Raw genomic sequence first — 25,884 nt, forward strand, 5'->3', positions numbered from 1 at the left:
CTTGCACATCCTCAGTTCTTTCTCCCACATGGTCTCCGAGCTCCTCATTTACCTGGGCCCTCTCTTTGGATCTGCCCTGCCTGGTCGGAACTCCTCAAAGTGTGTGGTCCAGAAATAAATCTCCAAGGAGGGTGGAACAGGCCCTGTGTCTTTTCAACAGTTTTGCTTTTTAACTCCCTCTTATTCCCATCCTAAACTTGTACAGGTGTTGTTTCCACTTTGGAGTAAATAAGTGACAAAATCTGAACTGTAAAACTAAACAATATATACAATGGACAAACTAATGCAATTTGATTTCTTTGCCACTGAGTTCTTCGTAGAGGCTAGATGATGATAAACTTCCTAAGAAGTAGTTTAAACCAGCCATGAAGCCATTTTTCTATCTGGATTATTAACTACATTTTCTCTTTTGTTTGTCTACAAATTGATCAAGGCTGGCTGAATGGAAGTCATTTTACATGTCTGAGTACAGATGAAAGAAATGACGCCAACAGGGACCACGTACAACGGGACAAACGCATACCTACCCTTCGGGCATGGACTTCTGCCTGTAAGTGCCCCCCACAGAACCAGTGTCACTGGATGAAGACAGGTTGCTAGGGGAGTTCCGACACTGGGATCTTGCTAAAGCCATAGATGAGACCGTCACATAGATGTCCGAACCAGGAGACAGCCTGCATGTGCAATACAAAAACACGAAGTCAACAATTCAAAGGGAAAATCCCAAGGCAATGCATGATGGATAAAATCATATAAATGTGACAAAAACAGTGACTTCATGGAGATAGTGAAAATGAAGCCAGCTGGAAGCCTACAAAAGAAACTTCCCCATAAAATGACTCCCTCAGGGAACAGCTGGAAAACTGCCTTGGGTGGGGGAGGGGGGGTGGGTGTCAAAAAATAAAGGGGAAAAAAGATCTAGAAAACATGTATGCTTCCAAAAGCTGCCAGAATTCAATGGGCTAAATTGCTTATGCAGTTTCCTAGTATGGCAGAGCAGAAGATAATTGAACCCAAGTGACATTAACATAGCAATTAATTCCAGTTTCTCACACTAGTCCTCCCAGAGTATATGACCATAGTAACACTGGTACATTTTTTGTATGCTTCTTTGTTTTCCAATTTTATTATTCACAGTCTGGAATGAATATTCAGATTTTGCTATTTAGTATTTATAATTTTGGTTGGTGGTAGTATCACCATATAAAAATCTCCATGAAAAAAATGCCTAAAACCACAGTTGGTGAATTTAACTAGAATTACTGAATATATATAATATCACAGTAGAAGTGTGCTCCACATGGGCACCTCATGTATCTGTTTCCGAAGTTACGGGTCCTTCACATTGCCAACTGGCTGTCAAGGCAGAAACCATAGCTTTGTGGTCAGGACAGACATATTTTTCCCCTCTACCTCCTCTACTCTAGTAGGCAACATGGCAACCACAGGGATATGAGTAAGTGACACTGTGCTGACAGTTGTGACTAGGTTTAAGCTAACCCTTAGTAACAATGGTATTTTATTTCAGAAGCAAATGCTGGCACAAATCACTTGACTCTTGTAGCAGGGGAGGTAATTTCCATTTTATAACTTAGGAAGTGAAATCTAAGTCATCGTTCAAGTTCACAACAAGCCAGGTCTCTAGACTAATTCCGCTGCACTCCATGCTAAACTATTGCTGTCCCCTAGAGAAGGCCTGCATTTTTTTTTTCTTAATAAGACAGTTTGCAATGGGTTTGCATGCTCAAACAATTTTGCGCATAAAGCTATCCTAAGGCAAGTCAAAGTTTTGAAGCCTTGAGACAGAAGCTGCTTCACCGGCAGAGGCCCTGTCCCACAGTGCCTCTTTATCTTCTGAGTAGGGCAGGATGGGGCCTCAGGTATAGGAGGCTGAGAAGCTTTGCTAATAGAAAAAGAATAAGGATAGATATTAAAAAGTACAACTCCCAAATTAATCCATGCCCAAGAGGCAGATCTGACTTGAGAGCCCAGATTTGTCTCCGGCTGTCTCCTAAACATGTCGACTGGACACCCTTCACCAGCAATCCAAATCAGACCTTTTCAAGACTAATACGTTTTATCCCACTCTCCAGCACCCCACACTGTCCTTCCTATATTTGTTATCTCAAGATAAACATCTTTTTTTTTTTGTACTACATAATGGCTTTATTCACAGGACAACTTGAGACTGCAAGTCATGTGACTAGTCAAGCTAAACATGGTGAAGCCATTTTTTCCCCTTCCTCTTTCTTTACTTTCCATAGTTAATTAAGTTCAACCACTATTTACTGAGCACAAACTGTGTGTCAGGCACCCTGATGCTGGTCCTGAAAACACAAAGACAAAGAAGCTATCTAGTTTCCAACCTGCTGAAGGGCTTCTGAGTTCTCTCACCTGCAGCCTGGGTCAGTACAAGTGTCCCGATAGGTCTCTCAATTTCCAGGCTCTCCCCACCCCATTCCTCCAGCAGCCCCAACCCACCCTCTTCATCAAGTCATCTGACTGCTAAAAGCCTATTCAAAGCTTCCCTTTGCCTATAGGATAGAGGACCAAATCCCCGAGACTCTCTTTAAGGCCTTGAACCATCTGACCAAACCCCATCCTCATCTCCATCCCCATTAATGGCTCCACACACCCTACATTCTAGAGACAGTTGAGGCGTCCCAGTTCTCAGACTCCACCCATTTACACTATTATTCATCTTTTTCTCTCTGCCTGGAATGCCTTCTTCCTTTGCTACTCACATAAAAAGGCCTGATTCCAACATCATCGCTCTGAATTCATAGATTAGAATCTCCTCAAATCCCATGACAGTCTGTTCTTTGCACCATTACACCATGTCATACAGAATGGTTATTTTATGTGTATTTGTCTCCCCTAATGTGAATTAAGATTCTGTCCTTAAGGGGCCAGGACTGAGCCTTATTTATCTTTACATCTCTGAGTGCTTAACATGTCTTTTGAATGAAGGAGAATCCCTATCAATGGTGTAGAAAATGAAGAAGAAAAGGGGGATTCAGGACAAGTACCATAGTTATGTCAGATGCCCCAAGTCAGGAGTTCTCAACTATGATGGGGCTAGATCACCTGAACAACAGTTGGTCACTAATAATGAAATGCCAAAATTTGTGAATAATTTAATAAAAGCAATTGTAACAGACTGAAAATTAATATGCCTTCTAAAATGCAAGAAAAAGGGATGTAGTTACAGGTGATAGAAATATATCTAAGCCCAGACACCCATGTGAGTATCATCAATCTTACATAATGATGGTGAGAGAACTTAGGACAACGCCTGTTCTAACTAGTGTGAAATGGGGCAAACAGGGAGACTTGGGATGTCAGTGTTCAGGAAATGTGGTGAGAAGAAAAAGAGGCAGGGTTTCTAAAGTCTTCCTGTTATCATCGTTGATCTCGCTGTTGCTATACAGACTGTGAGAAATATGGGCGAACCACCCACTGGCACTGTCATTAGGTTGCCAGGTCTCAAAGTAGGGTATGCGTGGGACAGGTATGGCAGGGCCACAGACTAGTGGGATACTAGCTCATCTCTACTTCAGGTAATGTGTTTTGATACGAGAAAACAAAGACATTTATCTGGGTACCATAACATGGGTTTCTCTTTACTCTTTTCCACTGAGACATATTGCAAATTTCTCACTATTATTCTAAAGTAATTAATTGTGAAGTGATGTGAAAGGGGTAGGACTGGGAGGAGTTGGTTATGAAAAAGAAAACGAAATAAGGCTTAAGGAATGACATGAATCCAAATGTAACAAAATACCACATTCCTTTCAACCTGAAGAGTCTGGCTCTTATACACACATAATAGAGAGAAACTTCAAATATAGTTTCATTTCATAGCTGCTTTGACTTTCTTACTGCAAAGGGGAGGAGGTGTTACAGAAAAACAGCAAAAAGGAGACAGCAGTGGCATGTTAACTCAGTGAAGATTAATGCAACGTGTAGGGGTCTGATGATTTTTTGACTTAGGGGTAGTAAACAAGTAATGCCAGTGAAGTATATTTACAGTAAACGTTGAAATGTTTATGCTTCTATGAGGAAGTTACAACCTAATTCCAAAGGAAAAGTCAAGATGTAACCTTTACATCTGCTTTTCTTACCCTGCTCTCCAAAACGTATATTAAGCTAAGATACCTCAGGCTAGTTCTCAACCTCAGCTTTCTTATTTGGCAAATGTATCAGAAAATTCTATTTGCTTACTGGAGTTATCCCAAAGTGAAAAAATAGCATTTTCAGAAGGCTGGCATTCATTCGCATCCCTCTTTTGCATTTATATAACTCAATAGTGGCTTTGTTTTCGGACTGTTCACACACATAGAGCAACTGATGGAATGCCACCCAAATGTTTTTATGACTCTAGATGTATGTATGGTAGGCAAAGAAAAAATCAGAATTAGCCCTTATTCTGAAGACTTACTATTTTTTCCAAATACTCTGAATTTGATACTATCACACAAATATTATTTAAGAACAGACCTAGTGGGAGAGTGGGAGGCACTGCCGCCTGTCTGGGTACTGGCAGTCCACTTCTGCGGAGATAGCCTGAGGCTGATCGTTATTGGAAGTTGGGCTGATTGCTATCCTGCCACTTTGAAGAGGTGCTTCAAGAACTGGGAGTAGCACCTCTCACATTGGCTCACAAGGGAAAACCAGCACACTGACCTCCTGGATCTCTGTCCATCCCAACCCACCTCACAAGTGTACTCTGTTTTAAGGGTTGCTGAGTCCAGTGAAGTTACAGCAAGATCACAAGAGTCTTTTCTTCTCTTTTGAGATAAATCCAGATCTTTCTGGTTAGTCTTAAAGAGCCCCAAATGTCTGATGTTAATGTCCCAATAGGTTTAGAGGACGAAGATTAATACCTCTTTCAATTGCTCTGAGATCTTTCCATTCTGTTGAATACAGGCAATATTCTTTTTAAAGAATGCTCTCGTCACTGTCAGAGAGGAATTCTGTAAATCTTTCAGCATTAATCTCAGAAGATTTTCTTCCCTACATTTTTACAAATTTAGTCAAGAAATAACTAAACATTTTAAAAATAACCGACACCAAACATTCTCTGGGGCTTCCTTCTGCTGATAAAACACCAGGGCTTTTTATTATTGTACTAAGAATGCAGCAATTGAAAAAGTCATGATCATCACCATCAAGAGACATTATTTCCACAGTCTTTTGACTACACTTAATACTACACTTAACACCAGATTTTCATTTATATACAATGCATTTCACTGCAGTGAAAACAAAGAGTTGAAAGGGTTGGACATTTAGGAAGAGATGGTCCAAGATACGTCCTTCATTCTTTCAGAAGTAGTTTCACACCAGGCTAAAAGAGAGCTGACACACACACACACACACACACACACGCAGATTTCTAACACAACCACCCCTGTCCTGCACACCTGTTCCATGAATCAACTTACAGGATGACATATATAGTGCCAACATTAATAGATTCATAGTAAACTGATCACTGCAGATTATGACTGATTACAACTTATCAACTTATGGATATGGAATTCTAAGTGAGAAGTTGATGGTAAAATATTTTCCTAACTGATTAGGTAGGATTAATTACATCTCTATTCTATTTCCTATTTTTTATTCCAAGGTGAGATATGTACAAGGACATAAGGCCCTCAGTAACCCAAGTGCAAACAGTGAGCTGGTGGTATAAACAATTGAAAGCATTTCAAATAGCAGCAGTGATGGACAAATTAAATGCTGGAGTCCATAATTAAGTACAGCATTTTACCACAACTTAGCAATTAAAATGCTATCCAACCAGGGAACAGGACCAAGTTAAAGTCTTCTGTCTTCAGCCATGTATATCAACTAGGAATTATGTAAAAAAAAAAGAAAAATCTCTACAATGATTCAAGTTGATGTAATTTGGGTGCTATATCCAGAGTAGTTTGAACAAGTCATGTTCGACTTCAAGCAACTCGTGCCTGTCTTTTCATCGCTTCCTGTAGTGTACTTTGTGAACAGAATTACTACTGGCTTTCTAACCACATAATTCATACCAGCTGTTCAGACTAGATCATGGGAATCCTGTTCTTTTTTTTTTCTTTTGAGACAGAGTCTCGCTCTGTTGCCCAGGCTGGAGTGCAGTGGTGTGATCTCGGCTCACTGTAACCTCCTCCTCCCAGGTTCAAGTGATTCTCCTGCCTCATCCTCCTGAGTAGCTGGGATTACAGGCGCCTGCCACCACGCCCGGCTAATTTTTGTGTTTTTAGTAGACAGGGTTTCACCATGTTGGCCAAGCTGGTCTCCTGACCTCAGGTGATTCACCTGCCTCAACCTCCCAAAGGGCTGGGATTACCGGTGTGAGCCACTGCACTTGGCCCCAAAATCCAAAACTTTTTGAGGGCCAATATAACGCTCAAAGAAAATGCTCATTGGAGCATTCTGGATTTCAAATTTGGGATGCTCAACCAATAAGATTAATGCAAATATGCCCAAAATTTTTAAAAAAATTGAAATTTGAAACATTTCTGGTCCAAGCATTCTTGATAAGGGATTATCCTAATTGATCTTCACAGAGTCTAAGAGGTGGGGCTGTGACCTACTTGACTCATGGGGATGTTAAAGTGCAGAAGGACAGGACCTTGCCCACTGCCACACGCTTGCAGTAGCACAGCCAGGATGCAAAGCACGGCCCCTGGACAGCACAGCCTACACTCCTGGTGCTTCTAGGAGTTTCCAGGCAGCTCACACTAATACACAGGTGGCCCTGCAGAAAGGAAGCCGTTATGGAAACATTTCCCTAGAGTGAGTGCAGAATAGCTAATTTCGAGGCCCACGGAATGATGAGTAAGTAACTGAAGAGCCGGAGCTCTTCAGGACACAGTGCTGGAGCATCCTCCTCCCATTCCTGGGTCACTCTGGAGTTTGTAAACAATGGGGAACTGGGAGGTGTACCAAACTGAAGCCATTGTGTCCATTTCCTGAATGCCTGAATAGGAACCACCGTTGCAGTACCATCTAAAAATATGAACTTGCATATCACATCAACTCTAATCCTGACATGGATGCGAGTATGCTGTTTCCTGCAAGAAGTGGAAAAGAGAAGCCTTCAGAGTCCGGTGACTTTAAGTCAAATGTAGCCCTCTGCTTTTCTCTCTTGTCTTGGCTGACAAATACAACACCAGAATTCAATCCCAACTAAAACCTTTTGAAGAAGTCAATCAAGATCTTGCATTTCACTTTGAGTCAATTTTAGAAAAGCTCTACCAGCAATATACTTTTAAAATGAAGTATTCTAAACTTAGTCAACAAAACCCAAAGAATTCTACTTAAGCTATAGCTTTATCAGGCTGTCAAGTGCTTTGCCTTTACCTTTCATCTAATTTTTATAAAAGGAAATTGGTTTCTTTTCTCTAAGATAGATTAAATTATGTCCCCAGTTACTTAAATAAGCCCTTTTGATATTAAAGGGTCATTACCACAAATGGAAAGGTGAGGGAACTCTGAGTGTGGAAAGCTGGAGTACCATGTGAAGTGTGGACACAAGATGGTAAACTATGAGGTCTCCTGGTTTAATTACCAAATAACGTTTTTTTAAAAAAAGCACTGGGAGTCTATTAAATGCCAGAGTCTATAGCTGATATTTGGAATACAAAGATAAATAAGACAAGCTAAGTTTAAAAAAATAACATTAAAGCGAAGTTTCATAAATTTTGTGAGTGAAGAAGCCATGTGGTGGTAAGAACATTCCTAGTGGGGCAGTTAAGGTAGAAATGGGAGGAGAGTGTTTTGGAGAAATTAAAGGCGGCTTCTCAGAGAAGGCATGGCAAGGCTTCAGCAGTCAAAAGAAGGAATGGAAGGTGCACCAAGCAGAGGAGCTCCTAAAAAGGCATCAAGGGGAACATGGTAATTGCAGAGGAGAGAGAGCCACTCACATGCCTAGGGATGGGGGTGGTGACGATGACAGGGGAAAAGGGAAAGGCAAGTCCACATAGACAAACTTTTTGGGAGCGACAGGGTGTCACTCTGTTACCCAGGCTGGAGTGCAGTGGCGTGATCACGGCTCACTACAGTCTCAACTGCCCAGGCTCAGAGGATCCTCCTACCTCAGCCTCCCAAGTAGCTGAGACTATACACATGGGCCACCACACCTGGCTAATTGTCTTTTTCTTGTAGATACGGGGTCTTACTATGTTGCCCAGGCTGGTCTTGAACTCCTGGACTCAAGCCATACACCTGCCTTGGCCTTCCAAAGTGATGAGATTATAGGCATAAGCCACAGCACCCAGCCAACACAGGCAAACTCGCTGGTTAGTTGGACTTGATTCTGAAGGCTGTGTGGAACCATGGAAGGGCTATAATGAGAGGCACAGCGTGACGAGTATTTCTATTTTTATTAGGTCATCCTTCCAGTGGGAGGTTGGTAATCATACCTAGAGGCTGTTGGCAACAGTTTAGGTAAGCAAAAGAATCTCAGTGCGAAATGAGGACTTCTCAGGCAATGGCAGGAACGTGTGTGGAGATGGGATGATAGTGCCGACGGGAAATTGATAACAAATCCTACTTCTATTCTGGATACTCAGGTAGATGGCAAAGCCGTCCACCAAGGTGGGTAACACAAGAGATGGAAGAGGCAGAAGGAGGGGCAGGGGTGAAGGTCAAGTCAGTTTGAACTTGTGAATGTGAGACACTTTCATGCCTTTCAAGTGCAAATGTTCAGTAGGTAGTCAGGCACACGAATATGAAAAGTGAAAAGGAGACCAAGGCAAAACAGACAGCTAAGGAACTGCCCACATACAGATGATGGTTGAGGTTGCTCAAGTGGATGAACCATCTAGAAGAATTGCACAGCGTGGGATTCAAATAAAAATGAGGAAGAAGTGGGGAACATAAAAATTTCAGGGTGATGAGATAGGTGCAAAGAGCTGATGATACAAAAAAATCAGGAATACATTTTGGAAGACAAGGAAATGGAATTTGAAGGAGAAGGGAGTAGTGAATGGTATCAAGTAAGTTAAGGACCTAACACCATCCAGAAGCTTTAGAAATGTAGAAGTCAGCTGGGTGCAGTGGCTCTCACCTGTGATCCCAGCACTTTGGGAGGCTGAGGAGGGAGGATCACTTGAGGCTAGGAGTTTACAACTAGTCTGGGCAATACAGTGAGACACTGTCTCTATAAAAAAAAATCATTTAAACACATAAGCTGGGTGTGGTGTGGCATGCACCTGCAGTACTAGTTACTCAGGAGGTTGAGGTGGGAGGATGACTTGAGCACAGGAGTTGGAGTTTACAGTGAGCTAAGATCAGTGTCACCGCATCCCAGCCTGAGTGACAGCGTGAGACCTTGTCTCAAAAAAAGTTAAGTAAAGAAATGAAAAGAAATATGGAAGTCAATGGGCAATGGGGACCTAGCTGGAGCAATCCCAGCGAAGCTCAAAAGTCCCATGGTTTCGGGAACCTCACGGCAAGGCACGAAGCTGTGATGGAGGCGCCAGTGTTTGGAAAGTACAAGTCCTGAAGCTTCTAACCACAGTTAATATTCTAAACAAAAGAAAACATTAAATGGTGCTTGTATGGTTTGAAAGCAGAAAATGACACAGTGGAAGACTGGCTTAGAACCTATAAGAAATAACAAACTTGGAAAGTATTTCCTTAAAAATCAAGACTGAATGGTCACGTGACTATTATGCTCTCTGAGAGAACTCTTTTAAGTTTGTTTTCACGACGTTTACACTCTATATGGTGCTGGTGTCTGTGAGGAAGGAGGGAGGGAGGCTGCAGATGCAGCTGCCATAACTCCATGAACAAAAAAGGCCCCCCATCCAGCTTCTTAAGAGTTAAGTGCAGGGGTCTCAAGGGGAGTGTCAATGACATCCAGGTAAAACTCAGAAGTACCAAGTGTTCAGTGAGCTCTAACATCAAATATTTACATAAAGGCTGGTAATATTAGCCAAAAAAAAAGAGAAGAGAAAATCATTTTATATGCTAAGATGTCTGTTGTTTATCCAAAGCCCCTCAAATAGCTCAACTTTTATAAGCATATTAACACAGATCAGGGTTTTATTGCTGATCCCACATTATGTTTAGACACAGTAATGTATCAAGTTCAGTGTGCCACAGACAGCAATTTTTATTTCAATCCTACCCTTAAGCTCTAGGTAAATTTGAGGCCAAAATAGTGACCGTATCATATTACCTATTTCTGTTGAATGAATGTTAATTCTGTTAATAAATACTACTCTCACAAATACTGTAAAATTCTGTAATCAGAAAGCTACCTGGAGAGCATAAAACTCACACATTCAAATCAAATAGAAATTAGACGTTATTCTATTTAGATGCCAAATGAATTATCAGTTCTTACTGTGTCAGTTTCTCTTAACTATGTATGGAGAACATCAACCGACTAAAGAATTTTTATTAAAACTCAGACCACCAACATACTTCAGTATGTCATAAAAATCCTAACCTTGATATTAAAGGAAAAATATTACACAGATTTTTTTTTTCGTTCCTAATGACCTTTCAGTCTGGGATATTACATATAAATTAAAGAAAAACTATGCTTCTATAAGCAGTAAATTAGTGTTTTCACCCAAAATGGACTGTGTTGGATCCAGCCATGGTGACTTAACTGGGCAGATTTGGGGAGCACTGGAGGAGTAGACTTGAGATGGCTGCTAACTTGAGCTTAAGTATAGCTGGTATCTCTACGGTTAAACACAATTTCCCTAACCTAGGGGAGAAAAAAAATGAATGGAATGAACAACTGTAAAGCATTCTTTAGTCACAATGTTAGGCCACACCATTACTGGTTAGGCAAGATTCAAGGTCTGGCAGACCCTGTCATTTATTTTCAAGATTTATGATTCCTTTGAAAGGTCCAAATTATACTTGGTGAGTACAAGGTACAAACTGTATATGGCACTCAGGACGGCGCTGGTATGCAGGGGAGAGTCAGATGGATGAGGGATGCCCCGGTACTCTTCACTTCTGTATCTCAATAAGGTATTTTGTTCTCAGTAGGACTAGGACTATAAAGGGGATGCTTAAAGTTTTCAGTTATGTTTTACTAAATTTCATGAGGGAAATTATATTCTAAGGTGAACTTTATGCATCTGGGGACTCAAGAAGGACTGAGGAAGTATTTCTGATAAAAGTCATGAATCTGCTCTATCCTCAAATATTCCTGGAGTCACAGTAGCAAAACAAAATTTCTCAAACACGAGTAGCCTGTATCCTAAATTCTTTGGACCAGAAATGTTTTGGCATTTGGATGTTTTTGGATTTTGAAATATTTGCATTACACTTGCAGCTGAGCATCCCTAATCCGAGTATCTGAAATCCTCCAATGATCATTTCCTTTGAGCATCATGTCAGTGCTCAAAAAGTTTTAGATTTTTGTAGTATTATGGATTTCAGACTTTTGGATTAGGATATTCAATCTATAGTATCTTCTTTGTATGCCTCGAAATTAAAACTTAAAAGATATTTTTTACTAAAAATTAGGAATGATGGGGTAAGAAACTGAACTTTAAATTTTCATAAAAGAAGAATATCCATCCAATTAATTACCATGTATTTCAAAATGAAGATGATCCAAATCATCCTAATATCCTGGAAACCACAGGACTGAGATCTCACAAATCATCTAAGCCCTGCATCCTAAGAGCTGAAATCCCAGTCTAGTGTACTTAATATATACCAGAGACTAAGGGGGCAGTAAGTAGAGGTAAAATTTTCCTGAAAACCTTGTCAGCCCCACCTATGGCCCTTTCACCTCTGCAGCTTAGAGAGTCACAAGCTACTCTAATGGTCTTCTAGAAGGAGCACGTACTGAGACACATTTTCTGCTGGGTGGAGTAAAGAAGAAAGGCACAGAAATTACTTTTAGAACTCAAGGATCTACATCTGGAAAAAATGGAGTTCTGCATTCTCTAGCACTGAAAGCTGCTCCCATCGAAAGATGATACTCAGCTACAAAAAATATTTTCCCTTTTGAAGGTCAGTATGACTGGCAAGGAGCTTTAGTTTCTGTTGCAGAAATTAAATTCAACATGGAATCAAAATACATTCTCAAATGGAATACTGTATAAAGGAAATGACACAAAACCAATTTCACTTGTGAAAGCCTGCTGATTGTTCTGGAGAGAAAGAAAACAGCATTGAGGTGGAAAAGGTCCTTTTCTATACAATGATTTCCTGGGTTCATCTTTCAAAATGGGGGCCAAATCATGAATTCCAGTTAGCACACACATCAGAGGCAGCCAAGTCTGGAATGCGTCGAACAAAGAATTTACTCAGAGGTCTCCTGGATGTTTTCCTCCTCAAAAATAAGGAAAGAGAGAGGAGTCCAGACGGTAATGGGGCCACTATGGGAGAGGAAACTTTTATTGAGATAAATAGCAAGGCTCTGTAAATAGATCTCCAGGATGAAATGAGAAACTGTAAAAAGATGACTATTTTTTTGGTTTGTCTGCTTTAATTAAATTTTGTCTGTTTTTATTAAATTATTTCTACATAGTATCCTAGTAACCTAAAATAGTTAAGTGGCAATGTTTCATGCAACAACTCAAAAGTCAGACTAAGATAAAGAATTCACAGTGTGGTTTCTAAAGCTTCCTGCTCTCTGCTCCCAAACTGGAGCGGTGATGATTTACGTGTATCTGGGAACTGTTTTACTCAGCATCCTGCTCCTGCCAGACCTGGTTCTTGCCGCTCACATGAATCAGGCTCACGTTTTGGCCTCCACGCGGACCCTCCCTTCTCCCCAACACAGTTCCCAGAATACAGACTTCTCCCAGGTCTAAGGGTTTTCACAAAAACATTCTGAGATGTGATTAAGGCAAGCAGAAGAGATAGGGAAAGGACAGTGGATGGACAGAAAGAAGCTGACTTCTAGGCTAGGCGTGGTGGCTCACACTGTAATCCCAGCTACTTGGGAAGCTGAGATAGGAGACTTGCTTGAACCTGGAAGGCAGAGGTTAAAGTGAGCCAAGATCGTGCCACTGCACTCCAGCCTGGGTGACAGAGTGAGACTCTGTCTCAATAAAAAAAAAAAAAAGAAGTTGATGACTTCCAGCAGACCACTAGCAGATTATTCAATTAAACTATCTCCTCCTTTAGTGTACATGATTTGAGGTAACCAAATTTATAGTGCAATTACTTAAAATCTGTATAGCTAACTTCTATTCCCATTTTGAAAGTACTTAATCTAGTTTAATTTTAGGTCTGGACTCTAGTTCAAAGTGCTGCAGTTTACTGTTAACTCCAGACAAAAGTGCTAGGGCATCCTTGTAAAGGCAGAGTTAACCCACTACCTGTTGGAAGGGAACCCTCTATGGCTTTCAATTTAACAACAACCTTTGGTTTCTTACTTTCTAGGATCCCTCAGTCCCTCTCCTTCTGGCTTAATTTTACTCAGGACTAAGTGTTTTAACTTATCTTCATGTATCATCTTCTCCTCACTATTCTGTCCTATTTTCAGAGTAGTAAAAAATATGTTTGTGTTATTCTAGTCTTCCTTCCTCATAATCCTTTATTGATTAAGTGACAAAAACATAGTCAAACAAAAACCTGCCTTCTGTTGCTCTTATATCATCGTTTTGTCCCAAAATGATGAAGACTGTCAAGGATGACATATGGTCACTGTCACCTCAAAGGGTCTGCTGAATTCTAATCCACAGGGCCACTAAGCATGTAGTAACGACGTCTGTTGATAATCACACAGAAATTAAAGAGCAAAGCACAAATACCACTGTGCAGAGCTGAAGGCTTTGCTAGAATCAATCTCTGTTCATCCTTATGGCTTTAGAACACTACCATGCTTTGAAAGCCACTATAGTATGTACCTCAGTTTAATTCTTTGTTTCTAGTAAAATATGAGAAGGCCTAAAACTAGTGCTTATGGGTCTGTGTTACTTACATTTGGGGTAGAGAGAGAGAGAGCAAACCTTTGAAGGCACCCTTACCGCCTCTCTAGTGGGCGCCCGTCACTGGAGATGCTTCGAGGGATGTTGGCAGCTCTTTCTGGAGGAGGCATCTTCCCATCTCCTTTTCCAGCATTCAGCCGCGAGGTCATGGGACTCTGCATCTGGGACGGGACTTGAGGTGAATGAGGCCCCTTGCTGGTGTTCCTCTGCCATTTGTTATTATTTCGGAAGGGAAACTTGAATTCGTATGAAACACCTTCATTCATTTTGTACTCCATCACTGGCATGCGGTAGGTTTCAGAGCAACTCCTATTAGGGGCAAGGCATAGGGAGAAACACAATGGATACTGCTTTTTCTTGTTGGTGGAACCACATTGATTCTCATTAACACTTAAAAATGCATCCACAATTTCACCCACTGTTTCAAACCACCTTTCAATCTTTGGGCCCTATACTTATTTTCTTTTCAAAAACCAGAACCCAAGGAAGTATTACAATGTATTTTCCTTTACTCAGTCCCAACTGTTGAGTGTGAGATATGGAGTCTTTAGAAAACAATGGGACCCATGGTTACCCTGGGGGTGGCCGGACTACTGAGACCTGAGGAGGAAAAGCCACCAGGACAGCATGACAGGGGCATATCTGAGAGCACAAAGTCTCAAAGGAAGCAAGCGGCTTCACACACCCACCACTGCACATGGTGACTGGGTTCGGAAAGCGTGTATGAGCAGCTTCACATACTCGCCAGGGCACATTGTGACCAGGCTCCAAAAGGGTGAACGAGCAGCTTAACACACCTGCCACTGTACACTGCGATTGGGGTTCCAAAAGGGTGTACAAGCAACTTCCCACACCCGCCACTGCATACTGTGATTGAGCTCTGAAAGGGTCTATAAGCAGTTTCACACACCCGCCACTGCACATCATGACTGGGCTCCAAAAGGGTGCATAAGCAGCTTCACACACCCATCATGGCACATCATTGACTGGGCTCTGACAGGGTGTACGAGCAGCTTCACACACCCATCACTGCACATCACAACTGGGCTCCGAAAAGGGGTACGAGCAGCTTCACACACCCACCACTGCACATTGTGACCGGACTCTGAAAGGGTATATGAGCAGCTTCACATACCCGCCCCTACACACTGCAACCGGGCTCTGAAAGGGGGTATGAGCAACTTCACACTCCTGCCACCACACATTGCAACTGGGCTCTGAAAGGGTGTCCGAGCAGCTTTCAGCCCATTTCACTTCGGACCAGCGACATCACAAGTGCTGTGTAGCCATATGCCTCCTGTCTTGGACAGCGCAGGCCCAAAGGGCGTCCAGCCAAAGGCCTGGTCTTGATGTGGATGAGGCTGAAGGCGTGGGGAGGGAAGGTGAGACATGGAGACAGGGGGCAGAGTAGAAGGGCTTACATAATTAGCTGGCAAGAGAATAAGGACAATGGAAGGTGCCACTCTTTCATGACCTTGTCTACGTATCTCAGGGTTGACTCCTGACATTTCAAATGTGTATTCCATAACGCATACTCTCCCCCACTTCCAGTAGAATTTTTGTTGTTAGAAAGTGTCGCTTTTGGAGCATGTGCTCAGAAGGAACAATGGTGCCTGCTGCCATCCTTACCTGACTCAGTCACAGCCCACATCTCCAACGAGAACTTTCTTCTTGGGGTTTCCTTACCAGTATCCCAAATGCCCCAAAAGCCAAGGGTGACCTTTATCTGACCCTCTGCCCAAGGCTCCACTGTATCCCTTTTATGCTTTAATGGCAATGGCTTTTAAACTTTCTGGATGACAACCTAAGTAAGAAATACATTTCACACTGGGACACAGCACCACCACATACACACAGAGATGTGCATCCTTCCTCTCAGGTCTTCCGTTTTGCTATATTCTGAGTGAATACACTTCAACCAAAAATACACTGGGCGCAAGCAACGTCCTAAACTGATTTGATGATCTACTTGAGAGTTACGGTCTGCAGTCTGTAGAACACTGTTTTATGCCACATTTGACGTTACTTTTAGTAGTTAATGACTGCTATGTCATTAAAACCTTTTCTCTAATAAAACATTTTCTCTAATAGTAAGGAATACTACTTTAGGCTCTGATACAATTTTAAGCTTTGATTCTGGTATTTATGACAAAAATATGCCATTGCAACCCTTTTTTGGTTGTTAATAGAGGTAATACACAGTGGTATAGTTTACAGCCTTTCATTTCTGACTACAGTCTTTCATTTCTGACTAAATAAGGCACACTATAAAGATCTAATGTTCTGGATCTGTAAATACAATGCAAAAATGTTACACTTTACCAAAGTAATATTGATTAAAATTTATAATAATCCATGGAAAAATTTCACTTCTGCTCAAAATCTGGACTAGCTTTGCTTCTCCTCAGCAATGTTCTTGTTTTAACTTGTAAACTCAAAGAGCATCATGATCTATGCCCCTTTCTGTTGGCTGCTAGGAACCAGCAAACGTACAGACTTTATTATGTATTTTGGGCACCAACTTTCCAAAAATTTTTACCTAGACCATGTTTTGCTTTCACTACTACCTCTTCCACCTCCAATTCCCTAGCTAAGCTTCTATTTTGATACTGTACAACTATTTTCTCTTTCTGAGACAAGGTCTTGCTGTGTTGCCTAGGCTGGAGTGCTGTGACATGAACAAGGTTCACCACAGTCTCAACCTCCTGGGCTCAAGTGATCCTCCAATCTCAGCCTCCTGAGTAGCTGGGACTACAGGTGTGCACTGCCACGCTCAGCTAGTTTTTGTATTTTTTGTAGTGACAGGGTTTCTCCATGTTGACCAGACTGGTCTCAAACTCCTGAGCTCAAGTGATGTACCTGTCTCGGCCTCCCAAAGTACTGGGATTCCAGGCATTAGCCACTGTGCCCAGCCCACAAGTACTTTCATAGGTTGTTTTAAGTCCATTTTGCATCAGGCAGAGAATAAAACAAATAATGATAATGGTAACAGACACAATAACAGTAATAAAGGAATATCAAACAGACAAGTTACTTTATCTTTGGGCTTCTTCAAACACTCTTTGAAATAGTGTTTTAAACTGCTTAACATTTAGTATGAAAACTAGCTAGAAGGCCTCTCTGGCCAAAGATGTTGTCTTCCCCATAGTCTATATTTTATTTCCACCACTCATAACATATAACTAGAAACTTTCTTCATATCCCACATTGGCCAAATACAGTATGATAAAGTCTGAGCAGACAGAATATTCATTCATAAACAATGAATAAGCACAGAAGGTTCTGCAGAGCTAAACTTCAGCTACTCGCCATTTCTGATTGCCTTTCGTGGCTAGGGTAACCATCACTGGCTTCCTGGTCTCTTACTTATCTCTGCAAAACAGAAGAATGATATGTAGAATCAAGAAGTATACAACAGACTGAAGAATGCAGATAAAAACTGACTTTTAATGCTATGCATAAACTTTCATAAAAGGATTTTTATTATATCATTCTAAGTAAAATTCTGTGTTGAAGAATGGTAACTCTAATAATACTTATAACTTAAATTGGGCCAGGCATGAATTTAGCCATATTACAGCAACTCTATGAAGTGGATGCTATTATTATCCCCCCTTTGTAGAGGAGGAAATAGAGGCCTAGAGAGATTAACTTGCCCAAGTTTACACAGCCAGCAGGTGGCAAAGCCAGGATTTGAACCCACAGAATTAATATGTACTATGTAGGTAAGACTATGTAGGTTAGTCTTATTTTAGTCATTAACTAAACCATTCCAATTCTCCAAGGAAAATCCAACAACTTTTATAAAACCCAATTAAAGGGCTATGGCCAGCAGGAATTACAATGTCAACGCTAAAAGTGATAAGAGGTAACCTGCCCAAACCCTAAATTAATGGAAAAGCTACTCCATCCCCTTATTCTGTTTTTCAGTCTTTGTATTCTTTCTCTTTTAATCTTTATTTCTCATAACTCTCTCCTTTTTCCTTAAGACCCTATGGAATATAGAGAAATGGTTGACTAGGAAATTGAACAGAACATCACAACACTGGACTCACAAGTCAGAAAAGTTTTATGTTTGAGGATGGCTTGGTCCTTTAAGCCATGTGACTCTGGCTTGGAAAAAACACATAAACTCTTTGAATCAAAACTCACCTGAAAAACGAGAGATCTGAACCAGATGATTTGTAATTGCCTTCTTCACTCTAAAGCAGTATGCTTTAGCACTTTAAAATACTGAATTTTTAAAATGAAAAAATGCTGTGACCTGTTCTTATTTAAGAGGTAATTTGGTCTTATGTAGCCTGTTTGTTTTTAGCTTGTCATTTTGAATGGCCCTTAACTGCTTTCTTTAAGAACTACAGGCTAGTGTTCCTCAACAGAATAAAGGGTTGACCACTCCATGCAATACCATCCAGAACATCACAATTTAGTTTGTTCATCCACGTACTTTTCACCTTGTCACGGGAATGATGTTGAAGACCCAGAGGTCACAGACACTAATCTATTGACGCTGGCTATGTACTCCAGAGGGGTGACAGCTGGGGGATGAGAATCAGGCAAGTCCTGCATAAGGGGCCTGCTCACTCCAGGGAGGTTTTCCAGTGAAGTCTACCAGGACTCTGTCCATCGGGCTGTCATGCCAGTTGGTTCCATTCACTCTTTGGGAAGCAACTGAACTTCTCCCAGCCTCACTCTCATCATTGTTTTAATAAAAATGAAGCTGCTGATACAGAAGTACTGGGAAGGGAACAGCATGGTCCCTTTAAATGATATGGAAGCAAAAAAGGGAAGTGCTGGGTACAGGAAGGCGTGGTCCCCGGCTAGGGCTCCACCCCCTCCCCTGGATCTAGCTGAGGATAGGAACTCCTGCCTTCATGCCCAGATGTTGCATTTCCCAAGACCACCCCTGGCCCATGACGCACCCCCATCCTGTGGCTATAAAGACCCCAGACCCCAGCAAGGCAGGGACAGAAGTGGCTGGACGTTGAGAGCAGCACATCTGTGGAGGAACACACAGGTGGAGGAACACACAGGTGGAGGAATACACAGGTGGCTGGACGTCAAGAGGAATGAACCAACAGGCACCTGCATGCTGGCAGGCCACCAACCGGCAGAACCACACAGAGTTTGGCTGGGGCAGTCAGAGGAGAGCCCAGGTCACCAAGTGGCCTAACTCCACAGAAAAACTATCTCCCTTCTGGCCTCCCATCTGCTGAGAGCTACTTTCAGTCAATACAACCTTACACTCATTCTCCAAGTCCACAAGTCATCTGATTCTTCTGGTACACCAAGGCAAAAACCTTGGGATACAGAAAACCCTCTGTCCTTGTGATAAGGCAGGGGTCTAATTGAACTGGTTAATACAAGCCACCTACAGACAGCAAAATTAAAAGAGCAAAACTAAAAGAGCACCCTGTAACACACGCCCCCTGGGGCTTCAGGAGCTATAAACATTCACCCCTAGTACTGCCGTGGGGTCAGAGTCCCACAGCCTGCCCACCTGTATGCTCCCCTAGAAGTTCGAGCCGTGGGGCACTGAAGAAGTGAACTACACCCTCATCACGCACCCTGCGAGGGGGACAAGGGAACTTTTCCCATTTCACTGCCATGAGAATTAAAAAAGAAAATGCCTGGCACCTAGTAGGGGCTCAGAAAGTTTGCTATACTCTCCCTGTTCCTTCTTCTCTTAAAAAAGTTGTAGTTTGGAAACGATTCATAAAGGGCATATTTTCTAAGAACAGGGAAGAGACCCTTGTTTTCCATGTTATTTATTTATTTATTTTTATTTTTTTGAGATGGAGTCTCCCTCTGTAACCCAGGCTGGAGTGCAATGGTGCGATCTCAGTTCACTGCAACCTCTGCCTCCTGGGTCAAGTGATTCTCCTACTTCAGCCCCCCAAGTAGCTGAGATTACAGGCATGCGCCATCACACCCAGCTAATTTTTTTTTGTATTTTTAGTAGAGAAGGGGTTTCACCATGTTGGTCAGGCTGGTCTCAAACTCCTGACCTCAAATGATTCACCAGCCTCGGCCTCCCAAACTGTTGGGATTACAGGCTTTTACATGTTATTTAAGTAACACTTTTTTGTTATTGAACTATTACATATATTTTAAAAGCTGCATTTTCAAAATGAATGACTCTCCCATGTGAATACACAAATCCATTTGTGTTTGTATTAGATCTTGGGGGTGTTTGTATTACATACAGTCACCACCTCCCCCATCCCCTCACCTGTGTCCCTCTCGGGGTCCTGGCGACCCTAAGAACCACCAGGCTGAGGGGCAGAGGAGCAGCTTGCCTCAAGGAGGCCTGTCCTGCCTCTCACTGCAGCTGCAGTGACTGGTGGTAAAGTTTCAGCTGACAAAGAAGAGAATGACTATTCAAAGAACAGAGTAATTAGTCGCTAGAAAAACAACAGTGGGAGTGTGAAGTGCGGAGGAGAAGAAAAAAATGACACAAGAGCATTATTCTATTTTGTTGAAAACTGTAACAAGGTGTTAATGCTTCAACTGTTCCCTTTGAAGTTATTTCTAAAGGAAGGAGAAAGGAGCAGGCTTTCAGCCCTCCAAAGGCATCGAGGCATTTCCCACCTGCCCTGCCCAGGTCTGACTTTTCAGATGGAAACTGTATGGCTTTTGAGATGGGAACTGTAGTGAAAGGGGCCCCATGTCCCCCTCCCGGCTGTTGGGGCTGTGCAGTGCACTAATCCTTTCCCCAGCCTCCCCTCCTGGCACCCAAACGACATGTCACCAGCAGCTCCACTAGCTCCTCCGGGAAGGCCTGAGAGCATCACAACAGTGTGACAGCTCATTCACTCCCTGGTGTGCTGGAGCTGGTAATCATCCCATCTACCCCAATGCTGCTTGCAGTGACATCACATCGGTAGCTTGGAACCAGCTACAGTGGGAGTATCTGTACCACAGAAATCAGCAAATATTACAAATAAAGTTTCCTTCCCCCCAGCAGAAAGCCAACTTACCAGCACATCACTGCTGATTCTGGTGTATAAGGAAAGAATCTGCGCTCTAAGCACACAACGTGGCAGTTCAGAGCCTGGACTCTGACATTAGACCTAAATTTGCCAGATGAGCTTAGCAAGTTACTAACCTTTGAGTCTCGGTTACTTTTAAAACAGGGATGCTACTAACACTATTACAAGAGAGGGTTGTTATAAGAATTAAATGGGCTAATCCATTAAAAAGTGCTTTTTCCAGGGCCTGGCATATTAAAGTAAAAAACTGAGTACATTAGTTATTTTCACTGACACACCACAATATATCTAGTCTAGTACACCTCCTATCATGGCTCCATCTATCCAGGTCCAGGCCTCTTATCTATCTTTCTAGTAATAGCTATTTACAATTTCGATATGTGTACCGTTGTCTCATCCCACCCACAATCACACAAACCCACTTCCCTCTCCTTTCCCACATATAAACCTGGAAGCCTAGATACTAGGGAAAGGCTTCTGAGCGGGCAAGATGGCGTCATAAGGTCAAGGGCTCCATATTTCAGTAGACAGTTCTTAGACTAACATCTGTAACTCTTTACGGTCGGTAATTAAGGTTGACAATTTACAAAGCTCGGTTACCTTCTCCCGTTTATAACTGTCTGTTCAGAAGCAATAAAGTAGACAATTTGAAGGACAGACAGCAGAGAAAGAGACAAGGAGTGCAGCAAGGCTGGAGACTGTCGTAAGCAAGAACCCCACTGCCTTTCTGAGCCACCTCACATCATTCTTTAAATCACAGTTCAGCACATTACTTAACATTTAATGATGGCATGCTTGGGGAAACCACAAAAGGCTAATAAGGTTCATTAGACCTGGTTAACTAAGGCAGGGTATGTGGGTAGGGCAGTTTCTGAATATTTACCCCTCTCCAAAACAGGTGAAATTACAAGTTCATATTTTGATTTCCAGGGAAATGCAGTCATCCAAAAGGCAGTTCTTCAAACTATCAGACAAATGAATTGTTCTACATTTTGACATATATACATAATCCCTAGGCCATCTAGGAGGTAAGCAGTATTAGGAAATACTATACTGAGCAAAGTACATAAAACACACACACGCACACACACACATACATATTTGCTGCTCTTTACTTTTTAAAAGACACAAATAGCCTATCATAACCATTAACTTTCTACCATCGGATATTCACAAATCCATGAGAGCTCAGGTGTAGGGCTGGTCATCTTAGTACCAAAATAGGACACAGAACACTGTCCTGGCTTTAGAAAGCTCAAGAATCAATTGCCAAAGCCTAAGAGAAATTCTTAGAAAATAATGGCATAAAATAAAAAGATTTTAAAAACTAGCAAAAATAGCATGTGCGTGTCCAAAGGAGAAAATAAACAGTTGATTACATTTCTTCCCGCAGGAAACCTCCCCAGAGACACAGAAATTAAATTTTCAACAGTGCTGCTGGCTTGGCAGGAGCTGTGGGGGGTTGGGTGGGGCAAGGAGCTCCTAGGTTTTCCCTTCTGAAAAGACTAAGAACCAAAATGCCAAAGCACCATGAGCAGGGGCAGCTCACCTGAAGCCAAACCCTAGCACATGCAGACACAGATAGGCAAAGCGGCTGCCAGACTGAGACAGCAAAGGTCCAAACAATTGCTGAGTTTGGGGCAGCAATTGAGAGAGAGAAGAGAATAAGAGCATCATGGAACATAAAAGAAAAACATTATGACAATTTGAGATGCTGAGTGTCTTTTAATGCTAAGTGTTCAATGTTTCTCAGCTCCTAGTGGAAGATTCTTAAGATATATATTACCTGACTTCTCTATCTGTAATGGCAACCTTATAAATCCAGAGATGGATTTATAAATTCCATTTAGTCACTCTTTCCAGCTGCTGTTGCCACACACTGAAAGGGAGTTTCGTCCTGAGTCAGACTCCATGGATGAAACATTCAGCATCACATGTAATCTATTGTTCTTCGCAACACCCTACTCCACTACCTGCTAAGAGATGTTCTACATGGTACGCAAACGCTGTACTGGAGTCTCAGGCCCACAGCTGCCTCCTCAGACCTACCTCCGCGGGGTGCAGTCATCATGGGGGGGAATGATGACAACTTTCACCGTGACAGATGTTCTCAGGAGGTCGATCATCTGCTCATGGCTCAGAGTGGCAACCGCCACCTTGCAGATCTCCACCAGGCGACTGCCCTGCCTCAGCCCTGCCTGCCAGGCATAACCGTAGGGCTCCACATCTGCCACGATGCCCTCATAGTTGACATGGAAGCCAAGCTGTCCTAGCCCATTTCTTCGCAGAGTCATCTCCACCGATTCACAGCCTTTGGAAACAAACTAGACAGGGAAATAAAAGATACTGTGGTTTAAAGCAATAGGGTATTAAGTAGTAGACATGGAACTGGAAAAACATTGCAAGCAGAGTTAGTTCTGAATATCTTATTGCCAGCTGAAGAGCAGTCTGGTTATTTCTTCTTCACTAGTCTCCTATTCATTAGGCCAAAAGGAATATACTTGTTGCATCCAAAAAGCTAAACGGCTTCCCTGAAGTTACAAGGAAACCTCTACCAGAAACCTACAGGGAGCTGGCAGTAAATAGAAACCATATACTGCTACTCACTTGGCCTTTGTAAAATTCAAGGCAGCAGATACTCAAACATTCTTTTCAGCACCACCACCAGATGACTGGGCTGTAGCACCAGGGAACAGGTCACATGTAAATGGGGTTTGAATACACACACACACACACACACACACACACACACACACACACAGAGTAAATGTGTCTTCCCCAACTTGTTCTACTTTTCCAAAACATCCACGTAAAACACAAGTATGAGATAAACTCTGTTTGCTTCACACATCAAGGGAGTTTTCAGAGAAGCTAATAACAGAGTGCAAGGTTCAGTAACTTGGCTCTAGTCTGTATTGAAAGCTTTATGAAAGAGAAACTGCATATAAGGAAGTAGAAGAAAAGACTCACCTGCAACCTTTTGACAATTTCTTTGATCTCCTCGTTGTTAATAAAACTCCCCACTGAAACACATTCTCCTCGTTCATAGAAGATTTTGAGGCTGGTGTCAGTTGAAGTCCACCCTATCACATCTCTACAGGAACAATTGAAGACCACGCTCTTTGTTTCCTGTTCAATGAGCACAATGAACTCATTGGAGATCCCTAAAAGGCAGTCTAGCTCCATGGCCTTGTTGTAGTCTTCAGCCCGGACTGCCCACACAATGGCCCCCATGCTGCTGAGCTCGGCTCCTGGATATGGCTTAGACTTTTCCTTCTTCTTGGAAGCCAGAGAGATGAATGGAAACTTGCCAGAAGGGTCGATAGGGGTGTTGGTGACATTCTTTTCTGCCAGATCTTTCAGGTATTCCTGGCGGGTCCGAGTTGCCATGGCCCGGAACTTCTCCGATTTATGAGCAGCATTTTCTGCATTAATCACTTTCGCCAAAAGGAAGTCCCTGAACACATTTGACTTAGGGAAAGTGACCCCTTTAGGAATGGGAGGTCCAAAGGAAGGCACATCTCTGGACCTGGTAACAGCCACACTGAGAGACAAAGATCAAAGAGAGCCACGTTAGTATTTCTCAGTCTCACAACATCAGAATAAAATATACTTTCTCAAAGACAAAGACATACCTCAGATGCAAAATAGCTGCTTATTTTTCCATGAGAAACAACACACATTTCTGCTTAATATGAGCATAGTTTTTCATTCAACCACATTTAGGATTTACACAACATAAATTTTTTTTCTAGGTCAAAAACAAACCTCCCAAAATCCCAAAAGCTAACACTATTAACTTTTTTTTGACAGACAGGAAACTGACCGCAACTCCATGAAAAAAAAATAGGCTTACTGTAATATTCTGCATAAGACATTTTACATACCTACTAATTGTTTTCAAGGGAGGTTACTGTAACCACATCATCTTTTAGAACAAGCATCCATTCTGTGAGAACACAAATGTGTTCTCCATTCTAGATATGATGCCTATAAGCAGATAGCTTATATTAAAAATATCAGAAGATGCATGCCACAAAAGAAATGAATTAAATTTTAATAAAACTTAACTAGTATTTGTTGGCCTAAGAGTGAGGCATTATGCAACCAGATTAAAAGCATAATTTTAAAATGAAAATTGGAATCTGAGTAATAGTATGAGAATAATCTTTATGTAACAGCAACAATGCTTTAAAATAATATTTTTAAACTGAGCTATTGCTTGGTCCTTTTGGTATTTTATTCTGACAATCTATTTGCAAGAAAAATGTTTTCCTTCTCCCGTTCCTTTAAGCAAGATCGATATAAGAAAGGCTGTTCCAGTTATTTCTTTTGAATATATATTCCTAAAATTGGGCCTAAGAAAAGGATCATATGAACATCTGTAATAACCTATTATTTTGAACCTCAAAAGGAAAAAAAGTAAGTTTATCCTAAAACAAAAAAGGAAGTTGTTAATATAGAAATACAGAGGTTGGCCGGGTGCGGTGGCTCAAGCCTGTAATCCCAGCACTTTGGGAGGCCAAGATGGGCGGATCACGAGGTCAGGAAATCAAGACCATCGTGGCGAACACGGTGAAACTCCGTCTCTACCAAAAAATACAAAAAACTTGCCCGGGCGCCTGTAGTCCCAGCTACTCGGGAGGCTGAGGCAGGAGAATGGCGTGAACCCTGGAGGCGGAGCTTGCAGTGAGCTGAGATCCGGCCACTGCACTCCAGCCTGGGCGGCAGAGCGAGACTCCGTCTCAAAAAAAAAAAAAAAAAAAAAAAAAAAAACCTACCGAGGTTGAGTGTTTTATATCATGTCCCAAGATTTTAGTAAAGTTTGACATGGCTGGAAATGATTCTAAAACAACAAAGATCCCTCTTTCCAAATTAAAAGTGGGCAAATTATGCAATTATACTTAGTATTAGGGAAACTATTAAAAAAAACTGTTTCTTCTGAACTCTTAGAATAGAAACGGCAT

General features: G+C 41.9%; 1 protein-coding gene across 4 annotated transcripts in view; it reads right to left on the reverse strand.

Annotated features, from left to right (window-relative positions):
• The window catches only part of SIPA1L1 (signal-induced proliferation-associated 1 like 1), a 211,149-nt gene that overhangs the window by 44,627 nt on the left and 140,638 nt on the right, over window positions 1-25,884 (reverse strand). For all 4 annotated transcript variants that reach the window (XM_011983133.1, XM_011983132.1, XM_011983134.1 and 1 more), the window contains 4 exons: window positions 23,888-24,461; window positions 22,967-23,241; window positions 13,965-14,234; window positions 528-674 (listed from right to left, as the gene is read on the reverse strand). In XM_011983133.1, coding sequence (XP_011838523.1) covers window positions 528-674; window positions 13,965-14,234; window positions 22,967-23,241; window positions 23,888-24,461 — 1,266 coding nt within the window. The remainder of the gene's footprint in view (window positions 1-527; window positions 675-13,964; window positions 14,235-22,966; window positions 23,242-23,887; window positions 24,462-25,884) is intronic.

This window comes from Mandrillus leucophaeus, unplaced genomic scaffold (genome assembly GCF_000951045.1).
Source record: "Mandrillus leucophaeus isolate KB7577 unplaced genomic scaffold, Mleu.le_1.0 Scaffold246, whole genome shotgun sequence".
Classification (NCBI taxonomy): domain Eukaryota; kingdom Metazoa; phylum Chordata; class Mammalia; order Primates; family Cercopithecidae; genus Mandrillus; species Mandrillus leucophaeus.